The sequence below is a fragment of the Astatotilapia calliptera genome, chromosome 18 (genome assembly GCF_964374335.1).
Source record: "Astatotilapia calliptera chromosome 18, fAstCal68.1, whole genome shotgun sequence".
NCBI classification, from domain to species: Eukaryota; Metazoa; Chordata; class Actinopteri; order Cichliformes; family Cichlidae; genus Astatotilapia; species Astatotilapia calliptera.
The window spans coordinates 34,788,952-34,816,540 of record NC_137439.1 but is presented as its reverse complement, the minus strand read 5'-3'; the positions used below and the strand labels follow the sequence as shown (position 1 = coordinate 34,816,540).

The 27,589-nt window shown below is 39.9% G+C and overlaps 1 protein-coding gene and 1 long non-coding RNA gene across 6 annotated transcripts in view; one reads left to right on the top strand and one right to left on the bottom strand.

Moving 5' to 3' along the window:
- The window catches only part of LOC113010981 (sickle tail protein homolog), a 96,020-nt gene that overhangs the window by 28,186 nt on the left and 40,245 nt on the right, over positions 1–27,589 (top strand). For all 4 annotated transcript variants that reach the window (XM_080292725.1, XM_080292724.1, XM_080292722.1 and 1 more), the window contains 7 exons: positions 4,077–4,275; positions 10,754–10,952; positions 14,841–14,934; positions 19,922–20,198; positions 20,768–21,044; positions 26,064–26,378; positions 27,385–27,480. In XM_080292725.1, coding sequence (XP_080148851.1) covers positions 4,077–4,275; positions 10,754–10,952; positions 14,841–14,934; positions 19,922–20,198; positions 20,768–21,044; positions 26,064–26,378; positions 27,385–27,480 — 1,457 coding nt within the window. The remainder of the gene's footprint in view (positions 1–4,076; positions 4,276–10,753; positions 10,953–14,840; positions 14,935–19,921; positions 20,199–20,767; positions 21,045–26,063; positions 26,379–27,384; positions 27,481–27,589) is intronic.
- LOC113011043 (uncharacterized) lies at positions 994–15,825 on the bottom strand. Of its 2 annotated transcripts, none has more exons than XR_003270436.2 (3): positions 15,610–15,825; positions 14,781–14,920; positions 994–2,535 (listed from the first exon to the last, which is right to left on the bottom strand). It is a non-coding gene; the product is annotated as an uncharacterized LOC113011043 (long non-coding RNA). The 2 variants fall into 2 exon arrangements; XR_013903215.1 differs by lacking the exon at positions 994–2,535 and adding an exon at positions 7,101–9,278.

The window sequence follows — 27,589 nt, the reverse complement described above, 5'->3', positions numbered from 1 at the left end:
TTTTTAATGATGTTTTATGTATTTCTTATTCTGTCTCCTCTGATGTCCTGGTGTGCTTTTCTCTCTCGTGGACCCTAAAATTTTAATCTCCTATCTTGAGCAGTCATCCGATTATTAAAATAGAATAGTCATTCATAACACAGTCATACAAAAATAACATTGCCCCCCCCCCCTCATCATATTATTAAGAGATGCATTCAGGGTTTGAGTCTGACCTGCAGCCTCTTCTCACTCTCTGAGAATTTCACGTAGATGAAAGAAGTTCGACGATTGTGGGTTAACATAAGATAACAACTGTATGCAGCCAACAATGTAATTTTATGTGGTCTGCCTTTGTCAATTTTGATATTTTTTTCTCTTTTGTGTTATGACTTTGTTTGTGCTGCTTTGGAGGGGAACCGGGACCTGTGTCCAGGTGAAACTGAGAAGGTACCAGAGACTAGCTTCTAGGCTGTAGGGAGACTCCCAGTACCTGCAGCATGATAGTGTTGGCTTCCAATGTTTTCAACTGAAAATACATTGCATACTGCCACATAATCGCTATTGTCTCCTAAGATAAGTCAGTAGAGTAAACTATGGCTTCCCAGATTGCTTTGACACAGTGCACCAAAAACCCTGCCCAGAAACAGCTAGTGGCACACAAAGGAGAGGCATTGAGCTGACCCAGCCTCTAAACTCCCAGATTCCAATGTCATCTGGCAATTACTGGATAAACTAACACACAATCCATAGAGGCCCCCAGCTTGCAGCCCACAGGAGACAATGGTTCTGGTGCCCTGTGTGACAAAGTGGATGAGCAGTCGTAAAACTTTCAACTTGTCCCAGAAGTATTGACTTTTTGCACATTAAGCACATTATTCTCTCCATATATTTATTTACTATGATTTGCTATTGTCAGAATAACATTGCTGCACTGACTATCCCAGGTTTCTTTGTGTAAACACTATGTTGCCAGCAAAATCAAACATTCAGCAAATTAAAGCAAATATTCAGTCACATGTTACTTTATGTTTTATTATGTTGTTAATTCATTAAGTTATGAATTAACTTAATTGTGCATACATACATTGTTTCTTTGTTTTCGGTCTTCATGTAGGTCCGGTGTGGGGAAGGCCCGCCCAGACAACATCACACCATTATTGTGAATGTAGCAGCTAATGGACTGTAGCTAGATAAAAGATGAATCAGTACTGCAAGCTGAGCAGATCTCAGGTGGAATATTGAGCCATGACAGAGCAGATTACATGGAGAAATGCATGGGTTGCTGTCCATACAGAGCAACAGGGGAACCATAGCTGAACTGAGCAAAGAGTCCAGAGTGTGGAGAAGTAATCGAGTAAATTAAAAAGTGAACTCTGGAGTAGGGCTGTTCGATATAACGATATATATCGGATGACGATATAAAAACGTCTATCGTTTCATTTTACGCTGTCGTTTGTTTCGTGGTGTCGCAAAATAAACTCTTTACGGCAATATTTTTTCATGGTTTTGATGTCACTGTAGTGGCTATATTCATTTCTTAAACTTCTCTCTTTCTCTTATATTTAATATAACCACACTACGGACGGACAAGCGCCTGTTTTTATGCGTTGTGGTTCGCAACAACGACGGTAAAGAATAAAGTTACGTTGAAACCAAGCACACCATTGTTTTTCTTGTGAACCAATAAGTCTGATGTGTCACATGGCCCTCTTCCTATTGAAAAAACAAAAGTTGTATCCAAGATGGCCGACTTCTAAATGGCCACCATGGTCACCACCCATCTTGAGGAGTTTGCCCCTCACATATACTAATGTGCCACAAACAGGACTTTAATATCACCAACCATTCCCATGTTGTTACGGTGTATCTATATAAAGGCCCACCCTGTAGATCGTTATATCGAACAGCCCTACAGAACATGTTTATTGAACATCTTAACATTCATGTTTACAAAAAACTTTCTGCAAACATTTATCCACATTAATGTGGCCCTGTTACTGAGACAAACTAACTTGTTTACATTGTCCGAGAGGAGAGCTGACCGCTTCTGATTTACAGTGTTGCCTGCAACTGAGAACAGTCTCTCACACAGAACAGTGGTTGCAGGAGTGGCCAGATATTTGCAAGCCAGCAGTGCCAGCTTGTCACCAGCTCCTGAATGAGCTACAGAATCAAGTGCATGATTCTGTCAGGCAGAAACTCCTCATCTGATTCATCTGTAATAGACTCATTTTCTTGGGTGGCTTATCTTCACAAGTCTGAGGTGGGGATTGATCATGCAGCAGTCTTCCAAGTGTGGGCCACACCCTCTCTCTGTCACTCTTGGGGAGGCACTTCCATCGAGCATCCAAAGCTGTGGCAATCTTGAGACAATCATTGTTGATAAAGTTTTCTTGGTGGGAGGTTAGGTGTTCTTGGAATGCTGTTTTAAACCTAGTTACATATGCAGAGTCATCATTAGAGGTTTCCATCACATGATGCAAGTGGGAGAGGGCAGGCAGTACCACTGAGCAGGAAATATAGGATTCCCCACCCAGAATCTCAGTTACATACCTGTAGTGAAAACACACAGACAGAGGAAGAGATGGAAGAAGAACAAAATGGTTATTAAAACAAGAAATGGATTTTCTTTAATCAATTAATTAAAAAAAATTTTTTATTTCTTTCTTGTGGCATCAGCATCACAAGTTTGTGGCTCTGCTGGATCAATGGCTCCTTCTGCTCCCCCAGGGTTGTTTGTCGTGTTTCCAGCTCTGGGACGTTGGTTGGAATATGTTTGAATTGACCAACAATTTTCTGAAACCTGGACAAATCCACTGTCACCAACACTCACAGTGATGCAACAAGGCATATGCTCAAATGGCAAAGGTTTAGCTGCAGCTGTTGAGTTTCGTGGACAATCAATCCCTACAGTTGTGATTTTTCCTTCAATTTCCCACCTGACACCTGACAGGGTGACATGTTTGGCTGCAGCTAAATTCTCTTGTTTTTTCCTTTCCAGTGTCTTAGAGCCCATTAATTTTTGACATTATTGTGCTTGTTGTTGGAGCCTTGTACAATGCATCTCGAAAGGCAACTTGCAAAACCTTTGTAAGGGCTGTGTCCTCGACAATATTAATAGTTTTGCAGTTTGGTGCAATCTACTTGCCAGTTGTGTCTGTCAATTTGTCTGAGGTAGACTTACTGAGGCCCCAATGCTCCGTGAGAGTGGTTTGCCACAAGCTGGGCGACACGTTAGCCAAAGTGCTAGCAGCATCCCCGAGTAGCATATGCTTTGTGTGATATTTTTACCCTGGAAGTGCTTCGGTAAAAAGAAAATAACTTCCTGCACAATGTGCATAGTACTTTATGTCGGTCAACTGTTCTGTCTTGTTGTTTTAATTAAAATTTTCTATCAAACGAGCCAATGTGCTGTTTATCATCTTCCATATTGAGTTGACTGGTTCTTCTGGCCGTTACTACCAGATCAACTGCCCATTTGCGCATGTGCCAAGATAAAAAATGTAATCAGATTAGTCATGATGATGGATTAAGCTGCATTAACGTGTTAATTTTGACAGCCCTAATATATATGGATATATATGTCCCTTAACATGAGGCAGCACGGTGGCACGGTGGTTAGCACTGTTGCCGCACAGCAAGAAGGTCCTGAGTTCAATTCCACCATCAGGCCGGGGTCTTTCTGTGTGGAGTTTGCATGTTCTCCCCGTGTTTGCGTGGGTTCCCTCCGGGTACTCCGGCTTCCTCCCACCATCCAAAGACATGCAGCTTGTGGGGATAGGTTAATTGGATAATCCAAATTGCCACTAGGTGTGAATGTGCGAGTGAATGTGAGTGCGAATGGTTGTCTGTCCCTGTGTGTCGCCCCAGACTGGCGACCTGTCCAGGGTGTACCCCGCCTCTCGCCCTATGACAGCTGGGATAGGCTCCAGCGCCCCCCGCGACCCTGAAAAGGATAAGCGGAAGCGAATGGATGGATGGATGTCCCTTAACATAAGATTTGATTAGTAGTGGAAGCACTTTTAATAATTTTTTTTTACCATTTTCTCCTCTCTCCCATAATCATAATCCTTTTGCTTTTTCTTTCAATCCAGGTAAGGAGTCCCTGGTTTGTTGACAGTCCCCAAGGTGTTGGTGTCCCACACTTGGTGAAAGAGCAGAACAGGCTGGTTTCAAGTAGCATGTCTGGTGGAGAGATGATACCCCTATCTGCTGCCTTTACAAGGGGCTCTAAGGCTAGAGCAAGTCTACCTGTAGGCCGCTCAAGTGGTCAGACAAGAGGTTGGCCGTTAGGTATGTAGACACATCTAAATAAATCTGTTCAATAACACTGTATGAAATAGTTTGCTTCTTAATTGATTTGGACAACACATATGAATATCCTGCAGAAGCTGTATGGAAAATATGGTCATGAAAATGCTGTCAGGATCCAATTTATGATAAAATACCATATTCCCAGATCACTTCCATCTCTCTTTAAAACATTTACTTTTAGAAGACATAATGATACAATAAACACACACACACACACATTAAAAAAAACAGCATAGAAAATAAATGGATGGGTTTTTTGCGCTAGTAAAGTTGTGGAGTTGTATTTTGTATTTTGTCTCACATCAATTATATCATCAGTTATATCGTTATCGCATAAATATTTTTGGCCATATCGCCCTGCTCTACTGTGGAGTACCTCAGGGTTTTCTACTGGGGCCCATTCTTTTCTCTTTATATTTGCTTCCCCGTGGGGTCCATTTATAAAAAGCATAATGTCCTTTCATTGCTTTGCAGATGACCTCCAGATATACAGTTAGGACCAAATATATTTGAACAGAGACAATTTTTTTCTGATTTTATACAATACAGTACAACTTTATTTATATAGCACATTTAAAAAACCAGCGGTACACCAAAGTGCTTTACAATCGAAACAGGAAAATAAAGACATGGTTAAATAAACAAAGTACCACAAATGTCAGCAGGTTGAGTGCACTAATTATACAGGAATAAAGTTACCAAGAGCAGATATTGCTAAAAGATAAAGTACATAGATAAAAAAATTGAGCCAAATATAAAATAGGGACACCAACTAGATGGAAAAGCTAGGTTAAATAAGTGAGTTTTTAAACTGGATTTAAAAGATAAAATGGAGTCTGACGCACGGATAGCAATGGGAAGGTCGTTCCACAGGTTAGGTGCAACCAGGGCAAAAGCACGGTCTCCCCTAGATTTAAGTCTAGATCTAGGCTGAGCCAGGAGTAATTGGGCTGAAGAACTGAGGGCTCGCCCAGGGACATGTGGACTATGGAGATCGACCAGATAGCTAGGGGCTAAATTATTTATAATTTTAAAGGTGAGCAACAATATTTTAAATTCAATATGATATTTTATGGATAACCAATACAAATCAGCAAGAACAGGGGTGATAGAGGTATGCTTTCTAGTACCAGTCAGGAGGCGAGTCTGTGAAGGAGAGCAGAGTGAAGACCAATGTAGAGAGAATTACAATAATCCAATCTAGATGTCACAAAAGCATGAATGAGTTTTTTAAGATCTTTATGAGGGACATAGTGCTTAGCCTTAGCAATAAGGCGCAGTTGGTAAAAGCTAGATTTGATTACTGAGGACACTTGTTTGTTAAATTTGAAAGAGCTATCCAGCAGGACACCTAGGTCACTAACCGAGTCAGAGAGAGAAGTGACAAAGGAACCAAAGGTATCAGCTAATATGTCCCATGGGGTATGGTTGCCAAACACTACAATTGCCGTTTTCTTTTCATTCAGGATAAGGGAATTGCCCAAAAGCAATTCTCTGACTTCTCTCATGCACTTGAGAAAGCAGTGCAACGATGGAGCAAATGTTATATTTTTCAAAGATTAAGTCTAGAGGGGCATGTATAATGAGAATAACATTGGGCCAAGCACAGAGCCTTGAGGAACACCACAGCACAAGGATGCAGTGGTGTGCATGGCTCTGTACATTACCACAATAAACTTTAAATGAAACAACTCAGACGGAGTTGATGTGCAGACTTTAGCTTTTATTCTGTGGGTTGAAAAAGATGTCATAAAAATGTGAGGAACTAAAGTATTTTTAACACAGTCCCTTCATTTCAAGGGCTCAAATGTAATTGGACAATTAAATAACTGAAAATAAAATGTTCATTTCTAATACTTGGTTGAAAATCCTTTGCTGACAATGACAGCCTTAAGTCTTGAACTCATGGACATCACTAGATGTCCTCCTGAAACTGAGTCAGTTTCCTCCTGACTCTCCCAGGCCTCTACTGCAGCAGCTTTCAGTTGATAATTTGATGATGTCATAATGAAGGGATTGCCAACACCTGCCCATGAAATAGCCTTTAAGTAAATTTTCCAATTGGTCCCTCACTGTAACGCAGTTCACCTTTTGCGGCCTTGCAAAATTAGTTTCCTAAAATTTTGCATTCCTTTTTTCTTTTTTCTTTTTTCTTTCTTGTTTTCTTGTTTTTTTGTTTTTTTTACAGCGCATTGTGTTCTGCGTCCTGATTGGCTATAGACCATTGTCAATCAATGGTTGCTCTATTCCCATGTTTTGGACCTGAAAACAGGGTTTGATGTTTGGTTTCATTCTATAATACTGGACTTATTTTTCTACGAAGGTTTGAACTTTGAGGCTGTTTAAACTAGAGAGAAAATGTTCATGCTTGTCTGAGAAGTGTGTAGTGAGAGGTTTTAAACCCTTAAAACATCTATAATAATTGTTAAAAATAAAGCTGACTAGTTCGCAGATTTCACCTATCGCAGTTTACTTTTAGAATGTAACTCCCACAATAAATGAGGGGCCACTGTACTTTGGTCCCTGTAAAAAGAGGGTGGAACATGTTAATGAGCTGAAACTCCTAAACTCTTCATCCAATTTGAGTGTAGACTTAAATGAAAGCTGAGAGTGTAAACATATCCATGCCCATTATATAACTATAATTGGAATTAGAGCTGGGCGATATGAGATTTTTTCATATCACGATATGTTTTTTTCATTTCAGGCGATAACGATATCTATCACGATATAAGCCAAATAACTATATTTGTAAGATTTAAATGTGCCGTTGCTCACAAGTAAAATGTGAAATAATCAGCAGCTTGTTTTTATTTAAATATTTATTTCCCATAATAAGTTCAACAGGGTAGATGTACTTAAGGAACATGAGACTTTTTCAGATAAATAAAGGCAAATATTGCAAACTACACAAAAGGCAGCCGCTAAAGCGTTTAAGTTTCAAAATAGAACAAACGAAACAGACTAAACTGTCAATTCCACTTAGAAACAAAATATTAATTCTAAAAATAAATCTTAGTTTGTTTTACAGAAGAACAGACAAAACTGACTAACTTTTGTCAATATCAAATAAACTGAGAACTAAAAGGAAATTCTCAATCTCTCCTTGTTGTATAGCTGAGCTTTTCAAACAGTTTTAACAGTTACTTTAGTCTGACAAAAGCCGAATGAAGAATTAGCGCTTCCAGTCAGAGACTGAGGCTACGTCCACACGTACACGGGTATTTTTGAAAACGGAGATTTTCCGTTTTCGTTTTAAAAAATAATCCCGTCCACACATAAAGGCAGAAATGAAGGAAAACGCTGCTATGAACATGCCAAAGCAGCAGGTGGCGCTAGATTCCTAACCGTGCCGAAATGTTGGCCAATCAGAAGTCTAGAAGTGGAAAAAGTAAACAAAGCTGGGGCATAGAAGCAGAACCGAGTCGTATGTGTGGACGGACAGTAACTGTGTGTATATGTAAGCATTTAAACACTGCAGAGAGTAGAATTAACAGTATTGTAGAAATTCATTTCACCGAAACAATAACGTGGCGCACAGTGTGACGCATGCACCAGTTTATTGTATTTCCAGACTTGCTTTCGGCACAATTTACAGTGCACGCTACTCTGTTTTTTGTCAGACTTGAAATAGCCGAAATACCTTCACACTACGGAACTTCTATGGCTCTTCCGTTCGACAATCTCTCCGGCATTGGAACCATCATCTGTTTTCTCTTCGGTCACGCTCGGTTGATTTTTCTAGTCGGCACACTCATTTCCTCCATTACGCGCTGGCTCCATTACCCGCTGGCTGCTTCCCAAACAAACACACGTGCGGCTTGGCACTTGTGCTGTACGTAACAAGTCACGCGACGTGACGCTGCAGCTGTGATTGGTTCGGCTCTGCGCTACTTGATTTGGATTGGCTGACCTTTTTTTTTTTTTTTTTTTTTTCTTTGAGGACAAGAGCGGCGAGGTCTATCGCGATAGCTTAATTTCTCTATCGAGTAAAAGTTATATCGCGATACATATCGTTATCGTTCTATCGCCCAGCTCTAATTGGAATATGTTTCAGTAAACAGAAAAAAAACAAAACTTGTGTCAATGTCCAAATACATTTGAACACAGTTAGTGTCCAAATGTATTTGAACACAGTGTTCAAATGTATTTGGACACTGTGTTCAAATACATTTGTATTTGCGTATACAAACCAACAGCCATATTTCTAACCAGGCACTAGTGAACTGTCCCAGAGATGTACAGTCGTGAGGAAATAAACTTTTGGGCAACCCAATCTGTTACATGGGTATGACAGCGCTATTGGTCCTTTAGTGTCTTACTGTCATCTGGTTGCAAGGCACCTTGGTGTGACTTTCAACAGTGCTTTAAAATTTGATAAACAGATCAGCTCAGCTGTTAAGACAAGTTTCTTTTAACTAAGGCTCCTCAGTAAGGTGAAGGCCTGCCTCGCTTTTATTACCTGTCATCTTAATTACTGTAACTCTTTATATGTTGGCTCTGATCAGTTCTTACTTCAGTGTTCAAAATGCAGATGTTTGCCTTTTGACAGGAAAGAAAAGGTGTGATCACATTACACCTATACTGGCATCCTAACACTGGCTTCAAGTCCGTTTCAGTATCCACTTTAAAATGTTATAACTTGTTTTTAAGAGTCTCAATTGTTTAGCGCCACGTCACTTAACAGAACTTTTGAAACTCTATGTAGGGTAATTTCCAATAAACAAAGTTTAAAAAAGGAGTCTTGTGTTCCTGGTTTCCAAAAGAAATGCTTCCAGTTGCATTATGATTTGAAGACTGTTTATGTATTACAAACTGAAGATGTAACAATGAACTCCTTCCTAAATAAGCATGGAAGTTCCAAAAAATAAGCAGTTATCCAGAACTACCTGTGCACACGGTCAGAAAACCGTGAGACTCCTAACCTCGCTGTCCATGCTCCGCCCCTTCCCTCTCACACAGGGTTTCATGCTGCTATTGCACTAGGGAGAAATGAATAAATCAGGAAGTGGAGAGGATTAGTAAGTGGGAAGTGAGGGCAGCTATGAAGAGGATGAAAAATGGAAAGGCAGATGTTTCAGATGATATACCTGTAGAAGTCAGGATATGTATTAATTCTTTAACCAGACTGTTTAACACAGTGTTGTAGAGTGGGCGAAAGAGTGTACTGCTTTTCAAGAACAAGTTTGATACTACAGTTCTGAACAAGGGTGAAGAACTTTACATCCGATTTTCTTCTTAACACAAATAAAGGCATTTGTGTCCCCCACTGGAATCAAACCAGCAACCTTTTGCTTGCTAATCAAGCGTGTCAAGCATTACACAGTTGGAGGCATTAGAGTTGTAGCTGCAGAAATCCCTTTAAAACAAGTTTCATTTTATCAAGTTACCAACTGAATTAACATTAATCCTGGCAGCTAATTTGACTGCTGAGGTTTCTCCTAGTAGCATTTCTGTTAGATAGACAGTGTTGCAGTGGTTAGCTCAGTCATCTCACAGCTAAAAGGCCTGTAGGTCCGTAACTAAGTATGTGTCACGGCTGGGGCAGCAGTCGTATGGTGTTACGAGAAAAGGACCCAAAATGCACGAACTGGCAGGGGTGCGAGTGAGTGTTTATTTACAGTGACGACGAAGTACAAAAAGAGGAAATAAGGAACAGGGAGCTACTAAAGCCTAGACTGGGAAAAACTAATAAACAACCCTGAAAACATAAGGACACAGGATGATACACGGAGATGACACGGAGGAAGCAGGGCAGAGAGACGCGGAGAAACACTGAATAACACAGACGAACCGACAAGGATCACAGGCAGGCACACACTGTAAAAACACACAAGGTAATTAGGGAATGACACACCAGAGGGGAACACAGCTGAACCTAATAGACACAACGAGACACAGACCTTCAAAGTAAAACAGGAAATTCACAAACTGTTCTACAACACTAACTCAGGGACACGAACAGAGCACAGGAGGGAGCACACTAAAACACTAAACACAAGAACCAAACCCTAAGAATTAATACAAAACATAAGATGATACCAAAATGAAACACAAAACGCTGGGTCATGTGGACCATGACAGTATGCATATGAGACAAATTGAGTGCATAGGATAGCTCGTGAATCACTGGGATTTAAATAATCTCTCAACATGAATCTATTCATACTTCACACTTCACCTGCAAGTTCTTGTGTTGGAGCTTGAAGGTTTAGTTTATAAGCTGTCTGCTTCATAAGCCATTGAGAAGCAAGCACCTGTACCCTATTTAATTTAAAGATTTTGTTGTGGATTAGCATTCTTATGTTGTATATGGCTAAATATATTAAAATAAACATCAAAAATATTTATTTTAGCTGCCACTCATCAGTTTGCGTATTAAGATTTGAAGATGTTTCTTTGTACGGTTCTGACACAGACTGATGGCCCCTCTTCCTGCCTGTTTGTGTTGTGTCAGGTGTGCTGTTCCTGCAGTATGGGGAGGAAACAAAGCAAGTCTGGGTGCCCACAGAAATCAGCAATCAGGATGCTCTTCGGGCTTTGTTTGTTACCGCTTTCCCTCAACAGCTCACCATGAAGATGCTGCAGTCTCCAAACATGGCCATCTACATCAAAGATACCACCCGCAATGTTTACTATGACCTGGAGGATATTAGGTGAGGGTGGTAAAGAGAATGATATACACAATTACATAGTTGTGCTCATAAGTTTACATACCCTGTCAGAATTTGTGACTTTTTTGGGCCATTTTTTTGTTTTAGAGAATATGAATGCTAATGGAAAAACTTTTTACTCGCTCGTGGTTAGGGGTTGGGTGAAACCATCTATATAAAAATTTATAATCACAACACAAACAATCAGGGGTGTTAAACTAATTTTACATCATGTACACATGCAGCCCACTTTGATCTTAAGCAGGCAGCACCAGTGACACTCCCCTTTCTGTCAGTGTAAAAAACATTACATATTTAACTGGGGTTTTTTTTATATGATAAAGTGAGAAATGTGTCTGTTAGACTCTTTGGAGTTAGGTTGTTTAAAAAACAAATCAATTCTATAGTAGATAGTGAAAAACAGAAATCTTTCCTATTTTTACAAAGTTAGAGTGGTTTTGTTAGAGACATAGGTAAGCGTTTTGCAATTTGGAATAGTTTGTGAGAGCTGAAATTTCTTTTGTACTGAATTACACGTTTTTCTCCTCTTTGCAATCTTCTCTGAAGAGTGGCAACATGGGAGCTTCAAAACAACTCTCAAATGACCTGAAAACAAAGATTGTTCAACATCATGGTTCAGGGGAAGGATACAAAAAGCTATCTCAGAGATTTCAGCTGTCAGTTTCCACTGTGAGGAACATAGTGAGGATGTTGAAGACCACAGGCACAGTTCAAGTTAAGACCCGAAGTGGCAAGTCAAGAAAAATCTTAGATAAGCAGAGGCGAGGGATGGTGAGAATGGTCATAGTCAAGCCACCAACCAGCTCCAAAGACCTACAACATCATCTTGCTGCAGATAGTGTCACTGTGCATCGTTCAACTATTCAGTGCACTTTGCACAAGGAAATGCTGTATGGGAAAGTGATGCAGAAGATCAGTGACAGAATCAAGAATTAGAAAAAGTTGCATTTCCTGCAAAAATGCAGTGTGAATGCCGTGTAGTGGAATCTGCTGAAAAAAGCTGAAGAAGCAGAATTATCTGCTGAACAGATGTGTAGAAGCTGAACTGCTTGCCGAAGATGGCTATATTTGAAAGGGTACACTGCAGAGTGTCAAGAAAGCAGTGTGCATGCAAGCAGGGAAGATGTGCGGCAACCGCCACAGGTAGGATTCGAACCTTCATCACTGGGTCTCTCGGCAGCTGCTCATCCCACTGAGCCAAACCAGTTCCAGTCCCAAAACAAAGATATGATGAGAGAAAAAATGTGCACTGCGCAGAAGAAGCTGAATTGTGCTGAAAAAAGAGATGAAGAAACTGAAAATTGTGCTAAAAAGAGGCGAAGGAACTGAAAACAGCTGAAAAGGGGTGAAGAAGGTAGAATTTGTGTTGAAAAGAGTTAAAAAACTTGAACTGTTTAATGAAAAAAATGTTGCCATAAGCGGGATTCTAACCCTGGCCTCCCGCTCTGAAAACGGCTGCTTATCTCACTGAGCTAAAACATGGCTCAGCCCAGCAAGCTAAACTGGTGATCACACTGAAAATGTGGTCTCTTTCATCAAATGGGCCAAAAAGTGGCATAAAAAGCTTAATATCTCAAAAAGTAGAAAAGTTGTGAGCACCAAAGGACATAGCTGGCATTAGCAGAAATAGCAGAACAGTTTAAATATTTGAATGGTGGCAATCGGCTGAAAACTGAGGGAGTAGTTAAGCGGCAAAGAAACGGAGCAACTAGAATAAGGTAGAAGAATAAAGTTTAAAGAGAAACAGGAACACAATGCCTCACCACATTCACACAATCAGTGAAGTTGAAGTTGCGCCAGGCCCGGATTTTTCAACAAGATAATGAACCTCAACACTGCTCAAACTCTACTAAGGCATTCATGCAAAGGAACAAGTACAACATTCTGAAATGGCCATCTCAGTCCCAACACCTGAATATTATTGAAAATTTATGGTGTGACTTAAAGCGGCTGTCCATGCTTGGAAACCATCAAACCTGACTGAACTGGAGATGTTTTGTAAAGAAGAATGGTCCAAAATACCTTCAACCAGAATCCAGACTCTCATTGGAAGCCATAGGAAGCATTTAGAGGCTGTTATTTCTGTAAAAGGAGGATCTGGGTACACGGTCGGCCCCCTGATCCGACTCATCCTTGCTGCTGGTCTATGGGCCGGGACACAGATGGTCATGGCCAGTCCCCACTTACCGTCCGCAGAGGGATGGAATAGGCTAGGCCAGACGGCTCCCCGGGCTAGGTTGGGCGATGGGAGTATGTGGCGGGGTGTGGCTTGCAGGGAGGCTGAGACACACTGGAGCTCCATCAGCCAATTACGTCTCCCCTATTAAAGAATGTACTAGGACATGCGTTGTTGTTTTGTGTGTGGCTAGCAGCTGAAAAGCTGCGGCCGAGTGTTAGAGAAAAGAGCAACCAAATAATGAAGTGTCGAAACTGCAACTATGTGGTCCATCATTCATGTCACACAGTCCATTTTTCTTTAAGTGCTTCCTATTATGTATCTTGAAATCCACTTTTTTTCCCCGGAGAGTCCCGTATGTCAACTGAAGTTATTTGTGGGGGTTTTTCTTGCATCCCGAACAAGTTTTGTGGCAGTTTTGGCTGAAATGTTTGTTTCCATTACAAAAGAATTTTTCCACTTCTTTGTTTGAACACTGCTGATTGATGCTGTCAATTGCCTGGATATCATTTTTCCTGTTTCATAAAGTTCAACTATCGTCTCCCACAGATCCTTTGATCATTCTTTTGCTTTCCCTGTAGCTCAGAATCCAACATCAGTGCAGCACTGGGGGTTTGTCAGGAGCCCAGAAACTCACTGACGTTTTATACACACAAACTAATTACAAAGAAACAGATCACGGACTGGTCACCGTTATTATTAAAACTTTCATGGTATATAAACATTGATCATGGTCATTTTGGTAGTTTCTGTTGTCATTATGATTTAAAAAGGGTATGTTTGATAATAAATGGTTTCTCCCAACCACTAATCATGATTGAAATAAAAGTTTTGTATTATCAATCATATTCTCTGGAAAATGGCCCAAAAATGACAAATTCTGCCACGGTATGTAAACTTACCAGCACAACTGTTTATAAACAAATCACAATCCCCTCTGTCCTTTTTACTCATTAACAAATTCAGATTATCTGTCACTGTGTTTTGTTATATGAAAAGATTTTGGTGTCAATTGTAAATTGAGGAAACATCTTTTTCACTTTTGCCATCTTTAATTGATACATAGTTTTCCTTAATCTTGTTTTTAGCACTAAACCTTACATACTCAGTCTGGCAGCTACACTTTTTGCTTCTTGTCAAATTCAAAAGGATTAAGAACCCTGAGGTTAAAAGGCTTCATCATTCAAAAAAAGCATACACTTCATGTCGTGCTCTAAATGGTTTGTATCCTCCATCCCCTGCTGTACCTAGAGATAATGGCACTCTCAATATCATCTCCTTTCAGTTACAGAGCCTCCCACCTTCTACAAAACGACTTCTCAGCGTTTTAGGTTTAGGCAGCAAAAGGAAATCAATTTGCCTCATATATCAACAGTAACTGGATTGAAATAGACAGCAAAATGTTAACAATTGCATGCTGAACATCACAACGATAAACTAAATAAAACTGTTCTCACAAACAAAATTTAGACCACCCCTTTATTTTAAAATATACGCTGCACAGCCATGAGACCTGTTTTGACCAAACAACATGTCTGATCCATTTAATTACTACTCAGCGATTTCAGCATACCACAACTTAAGCTAAATATTTAATAATGCGTTTCACATGTGTCAAAACTGATTCAGTATACCTTTTGTAGAAGTTGTTGCACACATTGATTTGTCACATCATGCAAATCTGTTGCTTCTAGAAACATCACCCCCAACTCCTTCTTGAAGGCGTATCATAAAGACCCTGAACATGTGTTCAAACATCATGCCAAATCTGCCACTGTAGGAGGAAAGGTGAGTCAGTCAGCTTTTTTTGTTTTGTTTGTTTTTTTTCAATTTAATGCATTGTGGTTTATTTTCTCCACAGAAAATGGTACATGCAAAAAGTCGTTAATATTTACAGTATATACAAGATCTTTAATCAAAGGGATAGTTAAACACACTACAAACAACATTTTCCCATTACATTTCAGCAGTACTAGAATTTTGAGCAAAGCTATTAACATCCATCTCTTTGATTTCAGGACACAGCACTGAAAGTGAATATAAAATGCAAAAATATTAACAGTAGTTATATGAGAGCCTGGACACTGAACCAGTGTCTGGTGTGGATCAGGCCAACTAAACATAAAGATCAGAAACTTCTAGTTAGGTTGTTAATCTGTCCATCAGAATAAAGGATTAGCAAAATGTATCCAAGTACGGGGCCCATTTACAGAGCTCTAACTGTTTAAAACCTGTGAACTTTGTTACACCCCAGCCCAGGGGAAACCGGTGGACAACACAAGGAAAATAAAAAGAAAAGAGAGAATGTCCTCACACTCCTGCTCTCAAGGAAAACAAACCAAAAACTGCCACAGAGTTACATAACCAGTCAGTTTATTAAATTCCAAAAGGTAGCGGGCGTCAGGGTGAGCATGGCCAAAACAACAAACAAAACTCTCTATAAATGAAGTGAAACTGACTCACCTACACGGAGAAAACCCAAAAGAAAATGCAGGTCTCTTATCTGCCTCCCTAACCAAAAACAGGAGAAAATAGCTTCTCAGCCCTACAGCTACCGAGTAAAAATACTTACAACTATTTACAACAAAACTATTCACAACACAGCAAAAGCTTCTCATTCCAGAGAACAGAGTCTCACACACAGCCACAGCTCATTGGGAGCAGGAAGCAGCCAGGGGCAGAAGGGTCCTCATTTACAGCCGGCCTCTCCCAGTGCTCCACCAATGGTCAGCCTCCACCTGGAACTCACAAAACATCAATAACATAGAACACAAACTACGCCACCCTCTGGTGTGTGACAGACAACAACCACACAGTACAAAACATGACTCCATGACACTGACTCATAACAACTTATTTGTATTTATTTTTGCATTTATTCCAAGCTATCTCGTGGTAACTTAAACTTACAATGGCCTTTCTTACCCAGATATGAGCATATATTTCAAACAACTTACAGTGACAACTTGGTCCTACTAGAATGTGAGGAAAAAGTGATAATGAGAAAGTGATACTTGTCATTTGGTTGTTTTAACTCAACATTATTTTGGTGAAGCCTGAGGAGAAACCCGATGGGAGTTTCTTTTGCAGGTTAAATAATGATTTCCTTTGTGCTTTTCTTAATGTTTGTCTTTGTAGCTGTAGATGCTGGGTTAGAAATAAACAGTAAGATTTTGCTGAGAAAGAAAAATAATGCTAGGTAGAAAACACGTGCATGTGTGAATGAGGCATGTTGAATAAAGGACTTTGAGTGCTCAACTAGAGTGGAAAATGAAACGGTACAATTCAGAATGTATTTGAAACAAACAAAACTATTTAATGTAATTTTCCAACTGATTGGATAATTGAATCTTGTACACTGATAAAACTCACAGATGAACTTGGTCATGAGTTCTGCTACTAGTGCTTTTCTACTCTTCTGGAGCACTTTATACCACATGGCTCATCACACAAGCACTTTTTCTATAAACATTTACACATGTTCATACTCCCACGGATGCATCAGTGAACAACTTGGGGTTAGTATCTTGGCCAAGCCAAGGATTGAATCCCCAAGTGGACGAGTACTCATATGATGCTTTTCTACTCTAACTGAGCATTTCCTACTACAAGCCGTATTCATCCAGGCACACACACATTCATACAAACACTTTTTTCCATTCCAAGATTTGTTTGTCTTACATTCACAAATGCTCAGGCTTGGTAACATGCCACTAACCTCCTGACTGGTAAACATCAACCTCTACCACACTGAGATGCCTGTTGACTCTGAAGGGTTCTTCTCTTTGTTTTCCTTTCCTGGGCCACTACTTTTGAGAGCTAATTTCATCATATAGTTTGAGACTGGATATTGAACCACATTTGCTTAATAGAATGGGGATTCTGCTACCCTGCCCTCTACATATATGTTACTAACCAGCTCATAATTTGAGAAAATTCAGTAACTTAACATTGATAGAAGAGAACTATTGCAACAGTATTTGTTTCTGTCTGTACTTGCATTACTCATGAGAGAGAAATGTGTTTGAGGTCCCTATGTTGTAGGGTGAGCTAACGTTAGGTTTGGGTTTGTGTTGGAGAAAGTGTAGAGGGAAATAATGGAAGTCAAGTAAGTAGTACTGGATGTCTGAATGGTGAAGTGAAAGACAGTCAGGGCAGAGTCATAGCTGGAAGAATATTTTGTTGTTGCTGGGAATTTGTGTCAACTCAGTTTGTACTCGAACAATCATCTGTTTGACAGGTTGCTCTCCTTGTGTAACTGGTCTGGACAAAAGGAAAGCAACCTGTTGGATTTTTAAACTTCTGGCAGTTCATCTCTTTCGGCATGCCAGCTCTTTGTAGGTTTACTCAGTCACATAGACTAATATGCATCTCTTATTTGCACAACAATAGGAATATTAACTGTAGTCATGCAGAGCTAAGTCAAAATATGCACACATTATTTATTGTTTCACTTGGTAGTGTGGAGAATTGAGACAATAATGGAGAATGGAGAAAACAAACCAGTCTTTACCATGAGAAGATTCATATTTGAGTATTTGTAAAGAAATTTAATATGTAGGATTAAAGAAAAATGGAGGTGGAGGAATCTGTACTCATTTGTCCCATTGCACAATTATTTGGCTTATAATTTGGTTTCAGAAATGACTTGTTCACTGACATATTCTCCATTCAGTAATTGACAATAGCAATGAAATTGACAGGATGACTAACACCATAATGTTTTTATATCTAGGAAAACCTTCATCTGATATGTAGCTGCTGGCAGAAACCAAACTTGTGACTAGAGCTTGCAGTGGAACGACATTAGTTGTAATGCTGATCATGTTGGCACTGTGACCCATGCATATTCAGCTAAATTTGCTAAAGACTTCCATGATAGACACACACAGATTCATCAGATAGGCTCATATCTGCTATGGCTTTGCAACTTGTACTTATGTTTCTGAGTGCCATTTATATTATATTTACACTTCTGACCTCTCTTGAGGACAAAGAGGCACAATTATACTTTCAACATTTTCAGTAAATGTTTGTATGTGACATTTTGGGGTGGTGGTTTGGTATTTGGTACATTTTTGTATCGTTTGTATTATTATTATTTTTAATTAGCTGAGATTACTTATTCTTTCTTATACATTATTTCTTTTTCTTAAGACCCAGAGTCAGGAATGTTTTTGTTTGTCTGAGTGAGTGATATATATTTTATGTAAGGGTGTATCCAGAATTCACAAAAACATAAAAATTCCATTTATCAAATGGAAGTACTTTTAAAATTCAGCTATACACTTCTTGGGGTTTGGTGAAATGATGAAATTTCCGCTTGATTTTCATTGGAAGGTTGACTGAGTTTCATTAATACATTACATGTGCTTTATGATCAAAGCCTGAAAGATGAAACTGACTTGTTGGGATCAGCTAAACACTTTTGAATTAAATGCATATTCAGACCTGTTAAACAACAACTGGCCAAAAAGGACTCCACAGCAGAAAAGGAAGGAATCCCCAACTCACTCAGAACGGGGCTGTTCATAAAAGGTGATTGAACAAAAACATGAAATTAAACTAAATGAGCAGAAAGAAGTATCATGTCGCAATTGTGAGGGTTACCCAGCAGTACTAGTGTGCACCAGTGTGAACAACAGTGCTTGGCATCCAGCACCTGAAACCAGTAAACTCTGCTGGGACTATGTCTCTGCCCTGAGATTGGAGAGCACTGAATGGAACATAAAGGTGCAAAAGGTCAGAGAGATATGAAGGCGCCAGACCATTTAAAGTCTTGTAGGTGAGCAACAGGATCTTAAAATCTGCTCGAACCCTACAAGGCAACTAGTGAAGAGATTTCAGTACTAGAGTAATATGTTCATATTTCCCTATTTTGGTTAAAATGCAGGCAGCCACATTTTGTACAGTCTGTAAACCTCTAAAACTTTTCTTCGTCAACCCAGAGAGGAGACCATTACAATAATCAATACGCGAAGACAAGTGAAAGTTTTGTGGTCCAATGACCATCAAAGCTGAAAATTATCAGATAACCAGCCCCTAATTGCAGATAGGCAAGCTTCCAGTTTGGACAAGTCAGCACAGTTTCCAATGATTAAAGGATCATATAGTTGCAGGCATCAGCATAACAGTGAAAGGTTACATGAAAATAACATAGAAGAAGACCAAGAAGCAGCAGATAGAGAGGAAACAGTAATAGGCCAGGTACAGACCCTTGAGGGGACCCCATGCCTCACAGCACAGGTCTCAGAGAGATCATTTTTAAAACTAACATTCTGAGATTTCCCAGACAGGTAGGATCTCAGCCAGGATACATGCCGATAAAAATGCTGATAAAACGTTCAATCTTATCCAGTAAAATACAGTGATCCACAGTGTCAAACCAGCGCTTAGATCTAGCAGTAATAAAACTGAAGTGCGATCATTGTCTCATTTACCACTTTGATTAAAGCTGGTTGTGTGGAGCGGTTTGGTCTGAAAGCAGACTGAAATGGCTCAAACTGATTGTTGACAGATGGTCGGTGAGCTGCATAGAAACAACTTTTTCAAAGATCTTGGACAACAAAGATAGATGTGACATGCGTCTATAGTTTGCAACTGAGTCAACTGAGTCCAGGCTTTTTCACGATTGTACCACCACTGCTGATTTAAAACAGGCTGATGTGACTCCAGCCGTCAATGAAGTGTTATGGAAAGTGCTCTATCCCCCCGTCTGTGGTTCTAAGTTGTGGTGATGGTGCAGTTTCAGAGCACTTTTTTTCACTTTCTTCAGATCCCCAGAGAAGTGTTGTATGGCAGTCACAGTCCAGTCCACACCTTGTCATCATCCAGTCGTGGCACCCTCCAAAGCCTGCAAGGTTCCATGTCTCCACCCATGGCCCGGTCTATGCCCTCCTCCCCTTCCAGGGTGGCATATGGTGGAGGGGGCAGTGGGGGAGTGCGGGACCCCAGCACTACATTAGCACAGACACTTCGCCTTTCGGGAGCAGGACGATCCAGTACCATATGCACCAGCAGTGCCATCCTGGAGAGGAGAGATGTCAAGCCTGGTGAGATTCCTCCAGCAGGAATGTGCTTTTTAGCTGATTCCTACTGAACAATGAGTCACTACTGCAAGTGTTTTTTTCCCCCTTTGCTGTGACATAAGGGAAGAAGTTATGGGCTGTGATTAGTTGTAATGATGTATGCCATCTCCCATTATCTGTGTGTATAGTAGCGGCAGACATTGACATACATACATGCCGTATGTCAATGTCTGCCGCTGCTATACACACAGATAACCAGAAACCTCGTTACTGCTGTGTAAACTAGCTTTAGTTTCACATTTAAGCAGAATGTCTGAATGTCTGGGGTTTGTGTGTGTGTGTGTGTGTGTGTGTGTGTGTGTGTGTGTGTGTGTGTGTGTGTGTGTGTGTGTGTGTGTGTGTGTGTATTTGAGCTTTTTGCATTTTTTTTGTTTTTTGTTCCACATGGCAACCCGGTGCACAATGCTGAACTGATTTTGCTTGCACTACACTCTTGGAAACATAACCACTGGCTGTGTTTTTACTCTTTATGTGTGTTTGCTCCACATTCTAAAGTGACAGTGTGTTTATGTGTAAATGCATGTATGTGTCAGATGAGAACGTTGACAGCAGTAAGGTCATGGCCTTGGTGGTGCGTGGTGAAGGAGGACCACATCCAGACTCCTACTGCGCTTCTCTGCAGGATGGAATAGCTCGCCGCAGCATCTCCTCCCAGTGCAGTGCCCCTCCATCTCTCGCAACAGATGTGGTGAATGTTGGAGTCCTAGGACTCCCAGTAGGGCTGCAGCAGTACCGAGCCTCCATTAAACCCCTGATGGGCTATGGAGAGAGCCAATATAATCTAGAGGACGGGACCCATTCCCTCCACAGGTATACTTGCCTATTTACACACATATGCAATAGGAAATGTCTGAAGTTTAATGCTTCATTTCTGCACCATTTGGGTGTATGCAGCAGCCAGGAGGCAACAGTCTGTACCAGTTTAGGTACATGTGTTAGATGTAGTTCTTATAATGGGTTAAAAATGATCATTTTTAGTTGGGCAGCATCAATGACTGTAGAAAACATGGAGGACGCGACAGCTCCACAAAAATGAAGCCAAAACGTCTCTATCGCCCCCTGGTGTCTGGCTGCAGTATAGGTCATAAACCTCCTCCATGTTAGCGGATGGGACTGGGGTCAGACTAAAATAAATTAATTCTCCTAGGATAAATTTTTTCCAAAGATTCTTTCTTTTGTTTTCAATAGTTCTCATCACGCTGATTGATGTCCAAGAGGTCTCCTTTCCCATAAATTTGATTCTAATTCCTAATTCCTACCACAGTGATGTTAAATTGGGGTGAAACGTCATCATAACAGCTTTGACTGGCAGTTGCAGTCACGGAGAAACTTGCGTATCTCTGTTAGGGAATAGCAGATAGAGCGTAGGCTCTGAGAGGAGGGCCAGCGTTTACGCTACGAAAACACGACCGAGTGTTTTAACCTGACAGCCTGAGGTGTTCTTCAGTAAACTGGACTACCCGACAGTTTTCTACAGTCATTGGGCAGCATATAAAAGAAACATCTAAACACACAAAAAACAAACTTTTTTGTCAGTGTAATCTTTAGTTCGACATTTTTCGGTAATTCAAATGTAGGTAAATGAGCTGATAGTATTATAGTGATTTCTATCTAACATTCACACTCTTGATAGCTGCATGCGAAAGCAACTTGGGGTTAGTTGTCATGGTCCTGGGTCAAGCGACCCAGTGTTTGAGTTTATGTATCTTTTGTATTTATTTTGTGCCTTAGCTTAGTGCACCTAGTTAATTTCTAGATTACTGTGTAGTCCTGTTTCTTAGTTATGTCATCTCCCCTGTACTAAGTTTCCCTGGTTCATGTGTCATGTCTGTGTGGTTATGTTTGGTTCCTTGTCTAGTCTGTCATGCTTGTTAGGCCTGTTAAGTTGTGTTGTCGTGTCTAAGTCTGCATGTTTCCTGTTTTATTTTGAAAAGGGGTCTTGTGTTCTGTGCTCATGCGGTTAGTTTTACTCTTGCCTGTGCATCATTATGTTTATCCTAGTCAGCTGTTTCCTCATGTGTCTCCACTTCCCCTGATCACCTCATGTGTGTATTTAAGTCCTCTGTTCTCTGAATGTCATTGTCGGGTCGTCTGTTATCCCCACCATAATCATAGAACTTCGTAGTATTTGTTTCTTAGTGTTTTTTAGTTTGCTTAGGGTTCCTTGGTTAACCCCTGTAATCATCCAAATAAAGGATCGCTTTCTGTTTAAACTTGCAATACCTCGTCCACATCTGCTTTTGGGTCCTGTTTCAAAAAACACACCGGCGCACCCCGCCGTGACATTAGTATCTTGCAGGGATATTTGACATGTAGACTGGAGCAGCCAGGAATCAAACCACCAACCTTCCCATTAGCAGATGACCTGCACTACCACCTGAGCTACAGCCACACCGTTTCTTTGGTTAGCTAAACCAAAGAAATAGAAAAGTCACTTTGGGTATGTGGCCTGACAGTTACAGCATGTCATTTTGCAATCCAATAGTAGAACGTTTAAAGTGCCTTGAGGCAATTGTTGTGATTTGGCACAAAACTGAATTGAATTCAAGTAGGAGCTGACTGGGCAAGGCCTATGTGAGTGTGATGTTAGGTGTTGGGGAGTAACGGAATACATGTACCACCGTTACGTATGTAAAAGACAAAATATGAGTAACTGTATTCCGTTACAGTTACCATTTAAAAAGGTGGTATTCAGAATAGTTACTTTGTTGAAATAAATGGATTACACGGCGGTATTTTCCTGTTTCATAAGGCTATGCCCTCTCTATTTCTGGTAATTCCACGCTGATGGAAACCTAAACAAAACGCACATTAAGAGGCTCTAACGCGTGTGACTTAACCTCGCGGCACATGTCACCCCTTATTGTGGCCCGCATAATGACGTGAAGAAATATTTTTAAATAGTATTATTCAACAAATTATTTAATATGAAGACGATAGGCAGTGTGATAAAGGCATAGCATGTATGAAGCATGTAAATATAATAATAACCACTGCAGCCAAAAAGAGAGCCTGACGAGCCCAGCTGTAAGTAAGCTGTTAAGACTCGACTGTACACTGTGTTCGTGTTTCCTCTGAAACAATAAGTCCCGTTGGAGCAGCCTTTCAACGCCTCTCTCTGTCTCTGCTAGCAAAGTTGACCCAGACAACAAAGTAAAGCTAGTTTTCAGCTACGAGCCCGACATGAACCTGACGTATTAGCCAGAGGTCCCTTTACTACGGTTCGGAGCCGCAGACCTGTTTTATATACGCGCTGAATAGTTTCTATACAAGATCACTGCAAAAAGTGCAGCCTTACCTAATGTGCACCTACTGTTACTCATTTATATTAAGATTTAAACATCTAGTTGGTGTTGGTGTGGAGAGTAGCCTTCAGTAATAGTAATAAATCACACAGCAATAGGACATTCATGTAGCTGTAAAAAGCATGATAATGTATTAAATAATCCAAAGTATTCAGAATATGTTACTCTTATTGAGTAATGTAACGTAACGGAATATGTTAAAAAATACATTTTGGAAAAATTAACCTACCCAACACTGGTGATGTTATATCACTCAAGATCAGACAGCCATCCTGAAAGTCTTTTATATAGCAAATATTTTAAAGTGAATGTACAGCCTGTGTGTGCTGTTGAGGGCAGGCCTGGCCAAAAATCATATAATCAACAAGTCTTGGCACAGGAAAATAAATCTCTACATGGATTGTATTAATTTAGTAATTTACTCACGTGATTATTTTTGTGCATAAAGCAGGCCGGATACAACAGTGTTTCCTACTCATAAGCTTTATTGCTCAGATATATATCTAAATCCAGAACTGAATTTAAAATCCTTCTCATTGCATACAAGGTCTTGAATAATCATGCCCCATCTTATCTTAAAGGCCGCTTAATATCTTCTCACTCCAATGTAGCTGCCATCACCAGTGTGTGAATGTGTGTGTGAATGGGTGGATGACTGGGTATGTAAAGCGCTTTGGGGTCCTTAGGGACTAGTAAAAGCGCTATATAAATACAGGCCATTTACCATTTAGAGCATTTTGCTCTCAGGCTTCTGGTTTACTTCTGGTTCTTCGGGTATTCAAAAGTAGAATGGGAGGCAGAGCCATGTGCTCCCAGTTTGGATTTGGATTTACTTTTAAGATTCATCTTAAAACTTTCCTTTTTGATAAAAAAATATAGTTAGGGCTGGATCAGGTTACTGTGAATACTCCCTTAGTTACACTGCAGTAGGCTTTCCATTATCACCGAGCGTTTCTTCTTCACTCTTTTTTTTCTGCTTTTTTTCCTCTGCTTTTAATCTTAAGTTATTATTAATCCATGGGTCTCTTCCCTGGCATGTCTTTGTCCTGTCTTCCTTCCCTCATCCCCAGCCGGTCGTGACATATAGCCGCCCCTCCCTGAACGTAAGTAACCGGACGTTTCTTACTGTTAAAGGGAGCTTTTGTTCCTCTACACTGTCACCAAAGTGCTTGTTCATAGGGGACCATCTGATTGTTGGGATTTTATTTGTTTTCTCTGTATTGTTGTGGAGTCTTTATCAGTTTAAAGCACCTTGTTGCGATTTGGCACTATATAAATAAAATTGAACTGAACTGGATTATATTTCTTCCAGGAATCATTTGAATCAAAATCAAAATCAGAATACCTTAATAATCGAAGAGGAAACGATGTGGTGACAATTGCTCCAAAATGAAAAGAACAGTAATGAACTAAACTGAACTAAATAAAAGAATATATTACAAAGTTACAAAATTTAACAAAATATCTCTAATAAATGCAAATAGCTCTAATTATAAATATATTACAGAAAATTAAATATGCATTGAAGTTGTAAAAAAAATATTAGGGAGTAGAGTTTAAGTACCTGCTCGGCACTGTGTTGGCACATGGGGAAATTATATCCTTAAACTTAGTTACAGTCCTTTGAGAAAGAGATGAAATGTACTTTTCCACTGCTTTGTAACCCACTATTGGAGATTTAAGTATTATAAGGAAATGATCAGACAAAAGAGGATTGGGGTTGTTTTTTTGTTTTGTTTTTTTAAGTTTTCCAGTGAGGGTAGGGTAAGCATCAAGCTTTCAAATTAATTAAAACTCTGTGTGGGTCTTTGGATGATTTGTAAGATGGAGTGGAAGATTGCTGCCACACCCTCTGTAGCTTGTGGTTCAAGGATTCAAGGCTATTGATTCATTTAGACTAACATAATTATTCTGCTCTAACCAGGTTTCTTTAAAGCAAACTAAATCAATTTGTTCATCAATTACTAATGTATGTACTGACAGGGACTCAGAAGGGAGAGACATAATGTTTAATAATCCACAATTTGGTGCAGTTGTGTATACTATATTGTTGTTTGTAATTGTTTTTTTGTTTCTTTGTCTAAATCACTTTTGTCATGTAAAAAACATCAGTGGTCTGGAGCTCTATGTAAGCTCTTTCCTCCAGACCATCCTGTAGAAAGCCTGTGAAGGTAGCTGAAGCTTCAACTTGCTTGGCAGTAGTCAAGAAACCTAAAGGATTTAGAGTTAGTTAGAGACGTAGGCAACAATTCCTCCTGAGATGTGTGCAAACCTGGTGACCAACTACAAGATTGGGAACATTTATTTCAATCAATGACATGAAAATCAATCGATGACTTGTAATAACTAACTGATTGCTATTATATCCATCTCTATTATACTGAAAACTACGATAGAAATTAGAGACTTTGATAAACTGATTACTTGATGTTTCATCTATTTGTCAAAGGACCATATTGTATGTGGGTTTTACACTGCTGTACATACATTCACTTTCTATTCCATCTGCTTTTTCTTTCTCTAGGCGGAAGAATAGGAAGTATGCTGACGGTCAGCTTCCCCCAATGGGAACCAAAATCCCGCCTAGTTCCCCTCACAGACTCAGTGAAGTCAGGATGTTTGATGGTGGACAAATCATCGGAGGTGTGGGCCTAGTGTCTCCTGAGAAGAAGTCACTGATTCGCCAGTCCCTGGGGCAGGACAATAACAGTGCTACACTAGAGATTATAAGCAGAGGAAGTGGATCCTCATCCTCCACCTCATCTGTTTTTGCTGACAGTCCTCTGGGACAAACTGAGAGACTGTTTCAGGGCCATATGAATGCCAGCAATGCCCAAAGGTGAGCTGATAGCCAGAGTAATTGCCTTGTTGCATTGCAGCCTATGACGAAACCACAGGAAACATAAATCACAGATGTTCTTTTAAACGACAAAAAAGAACAACTTTTCTTGTGTCTTTCATAATGTATGAGAAAGATAACTAAGCAGTGGGTTCGGTTATTTTCCATGTTTAGCCAGTTGCATCACAAAAATAGTCCTTATATTACACTCAGTGAATGCTTATAGTGATAGATTATACCAGTAGCTGATAATCAGCCCAGATATACTCTGCTCCAAGAACAAAACATGACATGTTGCCCTTTTTGAATTAAATACACAACTAACGACTTATCTCGCATTTGTCCTATGAGATATTTCTATTACTAGGTCGAAATTGCGTGGTAGAAGTTTCAAAATCTGACACTCAGTAACTGCAAAATATCACACAGTGATGATATCTGCAAAGTAAAAAAACAGGCCTCTTGAGATTTGCTTTGAATGCTCAGAGTAGAAATGTGTTATAAAAGTAAAACTCCATTAACAAATGTTGTGCTTGGTTCAGCTGGACTCTTCCAAAACTGACCCCACTTAAGTCACAAAATGCATAAAATGATTAACCTTATTTTGTCCTTTAAGGCTTTTTCAAGTATGATCAGTACAGGGAGCTCAGATTCATAGCTAAACTAAGTGTCAATGGGGATGTGACCAGTGAGGAAGTGGAGAGGGGAGTTGTTTTTAAGATTAAGCTTCAACTGTTCCTTTTGATAAAGTGTATGGTTAGGGCTGATCATGTGAACCTTTCTTCCTCCTGATGATGTAGACTCAGGGTGAACTACCAGGATGCTCTCAAAATTGCTTATCCACTAATATCGGAGTGTATTTCCTTTCCAATATAAAGAATCATGAGACCAATGGTTGGGAAATGGTGCTTAAACGAAATTATGACAGTTACATGGTGGCAAGCTGTTCTCATGGTTCATATAAGTGTTATGTGATGGATATAATGTATGTATTCCTATTTATCAGTGAGAGAATCAAAGCCATGGAGGAGCAGATAGCCAGTCTAGCAGGGCTAGTGCACCACGCTTTGTCCATAGGACCCGGAGACAAGGATGCTGTCAGGTCTGTAACATCTACTGATATTAACAATTACTATATTAATTATTCTTACATTTATTATGTTTGTTGTTGGTAGTATTTAAAATAACAATGTGTATAAAACAAGAATTCA